At 35.9% G+C, this 6772-nt stretch overlaps 1 protein-coding gene across 1 annotated transcript; it reads right to left on the bottom strand.

The window, feature by feature from the left end:
• Positions 1-1690: 1690 nt before the first annotated feature.
• Positions 1691-4909, bottom strand: LOC143531891 (protein SPA1-RELATED 2-like). The gene is made up of 6 exons (XM_077027083.1): positions 4562-4909; positions 4270-4427; positions 3195-4110; positions 2803-3120; positions 2645-2704; positions 1691-2011 (listed from the first exon to the last, which is right to left on the bottom strand). The coding sequence occupies exons 1-6, from the start codon at positions 4907-4909 to the stop codon at positions 1820-1822; spliced, it is 1992 nt and encodes a 663-aa protein (XP_076883198.1). The 3' UTR covers positions 1691-1819.
• Between the last annotated feature and the right edge of the window lie 1863 nt (positions 4910-6772).

Below are 6772 nucleotides of genomic sequence, written 5' to 3'. Positions count from 1 at the left end.
ACCAATCCTCACATACGAATTTGGTTACGTGATCCTTAGACTGATTTTTGACCAAAATATATATATATATATATATATATATATATATATATATATATATATATATATATATATATATATATATATATATATATATATAGGGGATATTTCAAATGAGAACCCCTTTGAGTTTTAAGAACTCGAAAGAATTCAGTGTAACGATTTTTTTCTCGAATTTTTTTTACACATGCGTAATATATGTAGGTTACATACACGTAAAAAAATTACAGAATTTTTTATGCACCGAGTCAACATTTTACACATATGTAACGGACGTAAAAATTAGTGTAATCAGTTACATATTTATTCTCTCTCATACTTTGACTTTTTTGCCAGATTTAATCTCAACCACATATTCCAATTCATTTAATTAAATGTGTGGTCTAGAATGAGAGTTCTTAAGTTCTTACAACTCAACATGGTTCTCAAAATATCCTTCCCCTATATATATATATATATATATATGATACTGAGAATCAAATTTTCAATAGATGGACCGCTCTCAGGTATGTTGTTGCACTTGCGTTATTATTATTATTATTTTTTATTATGTTCATTTTTTTTTTGAAAAAAAAAATCATTTTCTGATATAAATAAAATTGATTTATGTACACATAGTATAGATACAAGCATAGATGTAATCATTTTTTCATATACAGCATGTACTTATTTGTTTTATTTATAGCTTTATTATTTGGATCATCTCGTGTATTACACGAGCTCTAAAGCTAGTTTACTAATAAAAGAAAATAATGAGTATGATGTGGTAATCCTACATTCATTCTTGGTCTAATCTCTCTTCTTATTCATTTACCTATCCATAGGTTATGGGCAAAACCATTTTGTTAAATGAGTTATAATTTCCTTTCTAATCTTTAATCTCATTCATATCTATCCATCCATGGGTGATGGGTCATAACAATTTTGACAAATGAGTTATAACTTCCTTTTTAATTTTATAATCTCTCATCTCATTCATTATAATTATCCATGGGTAATGAGTTAAAACAATTTTAACAAATGTTGTATTTTGTTGTAAACTTGTAATTATTCATCTCATTCTAATTTCCAAATTTGAGATTATAGGCTTCTAACTATTATATATTTTATGTTCTTACCTTTAATTTTGTTTATTTCTTTCAAAAAAAATTACAGGTACCTTATTTATTTATATTATTTAACAAATCCCGTATAATAAACGGGTTCAAAAGCTAGTACTACATAAATTTTATGCCGTTTTAACGTTTTTATATCGTAACTAATCTTTACTAAAACAAACATATAACATTTATAATCCTTATAAAATCCTATCATGTTTATCTATTCATTAACTAACATTTTCATACAAATTATAGTCACCATACATTAAATCAACCTTATAATCTTAACATTTATACAACAACAATAACCGCACCCAGTAAATCCCACAACCATCAATCTTTAGCATTTATAAGACCTTTATATCATGTGTATACAAATTTTCATTTATGAATCTTTGTATCAATTCATGGTGTTGAAATGGATATCAAGCACACAGCAAATGCCAACTTGAAAAATGAAAATAATATGATAAAATGAATTTCTTAACCTAAAAAATGAGACTGTACAAATTAATATTCTACAAACAACTTTGATATTCTACACCTAATATTACCAATATACATGAAACAAAATATGAGGTGAAGGTGAAACTCAAGATTGAGAATTTGAGATGTACTAATTGCCACCAAGTCAAAGTCAACACATAAATCTTGAAGAGGACAAAAAGTCAAAACCTATGTTAGACCATCTGCAACAGTTTCAAACATCCACTGGAGTTGGATGCAAGTACCATGTCCGATTTTTGTCTCCAACAAACACTTGAAACAAAATGATTGTTCTCATGTTCTGTCTCCTTACCCGATATAGGATCAATAGATCCAAACTTGTGGGAAGTTATAGGCATAGGTAACGATCTATAATAAGAAAAAACCTGAAACAACAACATATAGTTATTACTTATCATTTATAAGAAGACAAAGTCATACATAAAAATAAAAAGGCAAATTGGATTTTAATAATCCCAACTTAATGCAGTTAGCTGATAATAATCCCAACTTAAAAAGTAGCTGTCACTGGTCCCAACTTTCAAACCACTTGTTTTCATTGGACCTCCGTTAAAAAAACAAAAGTTAATGGCGTTAAGTTTTTTCCAAATTTCAAACTGATATTTTAGGGCTTTTGATCGGAATGAGGATATGAATCGATTGATGTAAAACTTACCTCAAAATAGTGGTCCAAACGACTAAAGGATGCTTCAATTCTAGCGTTTCAACTTTTAATTAACAAAAATCAAGCTGTTTGGAGTACCGTTTCGAGTTAAGTTTTACATCAAACGATTCGTATTCTCATTCCGGTCAAAAGCCCTAAAACATCAATTTGAAATTTGGAAAAAACTTAACGTCGTTAAATTTTTTTTAACGGAGGTCCAATGAAAACAAATGGTGTGAAAGTTGGGACCGGTGACAGCTATTTTCTAAGTTGGGATTATTATCGGTCAACTGCATTAAGTTGGGATTATTAAAATCCAATTTGCCTAGTAAAAAATAGATCATATATGATCTACCTCATTAGTTTCTGAACCACAAGCAATGTAACCATCAGCAACAGATAATCCAACAAAATTCTGAAAAAGTTAAAAACACTCAAATTTTTAATAAAAACGCAACTATGTAACAGATGCGATTATGTGAGAACTAAGATATTGAAACATAACATGCGTACCTTCTCATTAGTATGACCTTTAAAAGTTAAGATGCAACTGCTGGTCGATAAGCAACCAAAATCAGCCTTGTTAAGATCCCATAGTTTTAACGTGTTGTCGGTTGAGGCAGAGATGAGGGTCCCACAATCCAAAAACTTGACATAACTAACCGCTCTGTCGTGGCCAGATAATATACACATGGGCGTTGAAACGTTTCGAAGATCGTAACAATAAGTTCTGTAATCAGCCGACCCGAAAGACAGTAAATGAGTCGAGTAAGGAGAAAATTGGACACAACAGACGTTTGCAACGGTTTTGATTGTGGTTAAGCTCTTTTTCTGCATATGTATATAAAAAAGGACAAAACTTTAAATATTTGTGTAACTTATTTATAAAGTTATTGATTATATACCTCATTGATGCTCCATAGTTTCACAGAACAATCATCACTTCCACTGGCAAACTTTATCGGGTCAACACGAGAAAAGTCAACAGACCATGCGCGTCTTTCATGCTCAATATGATGAGAAATCGCTTCACCAGTTCCAGCATCCCATATCTTAACCGCACCATCATAGTCTGTTGAAGCTAGATAATTTCTTATATAATTATTCCAACAAATGGAACTAAGTTTTGACTTGTTTGACATCTCAACAGCTGGATAGTGAATGTCAACAGAATCCTTTAACAAAGCATGAAAATCGTATATTTTTATCTTTTTCGACACTCCAGCAGTTGCAAAATAATCCTCGTCTCGGTCAAAACCAAGCGAACATATTACGTTTCCCGAATTAGCAAAATCACTGTTCCTTAAAATACCCCGGACTTCAAACTTACTATAACGAGCGTATTTGCACAAATCGTTAAAGAACACGCCAAGCCGGTCTAACGGCTTTTTATCCACTCCCGTCTTTTTTGTCACGATATTATTTTCCCGACTTCTTAAAACTTCATGCTCTCCATATTCCTTGATAATATTAGTGTCAGGATTCTCTATGGTGGACCTCACCGAAAAGTAAGTGTGTTCAAGATGGCTGATATTGTTTATTAACTGCGATTCACTGAAACTAGAAAATGTAGATGGCTTTAGGTTCCCTCCTACCACTGGATGATTTTCTTGAAAAGTCGAAGTATTATTATCGGCTCGTCTTGACTCGATCTCCGAGATGTCAGATTCTAAGCATTTGATATCTTCAACTAATTTTGTGGCGCGCTTCTGCCTTTGTTCTTTCAAAGATACAAGAAAATGTAACATTAAATCTGATTCGGTGTCGTCTTGAGAAATGGTTGATGATAATTGTTTTATAAGATCGGACTGTAGGATGTCCCTGTTAATAAAATGCAATTCCCGCTTGTGTTAGGTTACAAGTAAAATCCGGATTTTTAATTAGAAGGTGAAGCAATATTAAACAAAAGCATGTGACAGTAGTTATACATATATGATCATGTGAGAAAAGATTTCACAGCCAACATAATTCAAACAATACCTGGTTGTTGGGCGTGATGACGGTTCAGGATGAAGCAGCCAAAGACAGAATCCAGCTTCCCTTGGATTCTCTGACAGGTAACTAGGAGGAAGGATCCTCTGTCGTAGGTCCAACATAGCACTAGCATGGGCCCTGGCAGATTCAAAAGACCCGAGTAGCTGAAAATCAAGAAAATAACATATAAGTTCCAGGCAAGCATCTTTATCTCATGTAAGAAAATCACAATAAACAAGGATGGCAAGTCAACTGCAAGTCAAAGGGAAAAAAAGCTGCAATGAAACACAATGCGCACCTCAAACAGAAGAACACCTAACGAGTAGACATTTGAAGCCAATGTGGAGCACTTAGAATCCTCCGGACTGGCATACCATTGTTCTTCCAATGCATCACTGTCAAAGCTAGACACCATCTGGGATGCAGCAGACAAATGCAGGCTGCTGGACATATTCTCTCCGTTAAATCCGTACCCAGAATCTTTGAAACCAGAATTTACCGCAAACTGAGGCCACCTGCAAAACGAGTTCCCGTTTTCCCCATGCTTTCTCCTCTTTAAGCTTTGGGTAGCACCAACCAAAACATCGGGTTCCAATTCTCTCTTATTATCTGTACTGTTTTCCAAATTAGTATTCGGTGAACCCATGCCTTTGATAGGTTATGCAACCCGAAACCACCCATATCATATTTAAATCGGTTTGCCGGTAGAAATTTAGGGCTGTAAGAGAACCGAACGAACACGAACAAGGCTTGTTCATGTTTGTTTGTTAAGGAAATATTGTGTTCTCGAACGGTTCACAAACACTTACCGAACGGGATTTTATGTTCGTGTTCATTTTCATTAAGGAAATGAATGTGTTCACGAACCCAAACGAACATAAACAAAATCGACAGAGCCTAGAGATTGATGTATTCATCAATGTGAATCATGAAAATCTGTAAACGAATCGAACGAACACGAACACTTAATCGAACAAATATTTATGTTCATGTTCGTTTATTTAAAAAAATGAGCATTTGTGTTTGTTTAAAATCTAAACGAATATAACTTAACAGAGACACACGAACATAAATGAAGACAAACAAACATAAATAAAAACACTTAAATGAACATAAATTAACTAATATAAAACCTTTACGTAGATGACTCGTCCCGATAACATTTAATTATTTTCTATTAATACATAAACGAACATAAACAAGCAGACATAACTGAATGTTAATGAACATAAATGAACAAACGGACCATGTTCATTCGTTTATTAAATAAACAAACTCCCCGCTGAACGGTTCACCAACAGTTCACCGAATGTTCGGTTCGTTTACAGGCCTAGATAGAATTTCAAAACGCCAAAACCTGAAAAAATTACCCGAATGGCACCCCTAGATTCAACTCAGGGCTAATCAAACTCACAAATCCTAGGAAGCCTAACTGAAGAGGTAGGTCCCAGCAGAGCCCAGTTGGACCCGCAAGACTCACCTTGAAGAGGGACGTCTGCGCAAGGACCAACTGGTTCCGCAGGACCAACCATGCTCAGAGATGAAGACCTTACGCGCAGTACGCCAGCTGTTCCCGCAGGAAAAGCCTCCCAATGGTGAAGTACCCCGCCTGTTCCCGCAGTTGCGGATACAAGCCATCAGGGAAGGCTACCCGCACTAATAGCAAGGCTACACGCACAAGGCACTAACTCTCAATAATTCAGTGTCACCTGAAGAAGGAATGAGCAAGGCGGGAATACTCCCGCCCAAAAGAGCCAGTCCGTACGCTTCTGGAAGATCTTTTGTACTATACCTGCCAAGGTATGGACAAAATAGACAAGATCTGACCAAAGCAGCCCATGAACCAATCACAGGGTGACAGCTCACCGACAACAGTACGAGGAGCACGCTCTAGTACAAAATGTCACTATCAGCCGCTGCCTACTCACCAACCCTTGTCATGGCACGTACATAGCCTGCAGTTGGTGGAAAAGGAATAGTACACAGCCGGCGGAAAAGGAATAGTACACAGCCGGCGGAAAAGAAATAGTACACAGCCGGCCATGTCACTATCAGCCGCTGCCTACCCACCAACTACCAGCATGGCACGTGCGTAGCCCACAGTTGGTAGAAAAGGAATATTATACAGCTGGCTGTACCTGCTTGGAAACCTACCTTCGGCTATAAATACTCCAACACCTTGGAACGGTATCATTATCTTGTATCTTATCTTCTCTGGCTATTTCTCTTAATATACACTTATATTCAGAGCAATCTAGTCTGATTCTCAAGCCGGAGGGTGGTCACAAGGAGGAACCCCCCCCCTTCTCAGTGACGAGCTCACGGTGTCTGTTTTGCAGGTCATCAGAAGAATAACCATCTTTGCCGGACCTAACCCTCGTGGGAAACATCTACTTAATCCCCAGATTATCCATAATCTGCCGGGGTCACTTAGTGTTTCTTCATTGGCGCCATCCGTGGGACAAAAGTTAGAACTATTTTTCTCAGTTTTTTCAAAACCTCTGTAAAG

Source organism: Bidens hawaiensis, unplaced genomic scaffold (assembly GCF_021521415.1).
Source record: "Bidens hawaiensis isolate Kalapana, Puna unplaced genomic scaffold, B.hawaiensis_p1.1 tig00009285_1, whole genome shotgun sequence".
NCBI lineage: Eukaryota > Viridiplantae > Streptophyta > Magnoliopsida > Asterales > Asteraceae > Bidens > Bidens hawaiensis.
Note: the sequence above shows the minus strand (reverse complement) of the source record. Positions and strands in the feature narration are given on the sequence as shown.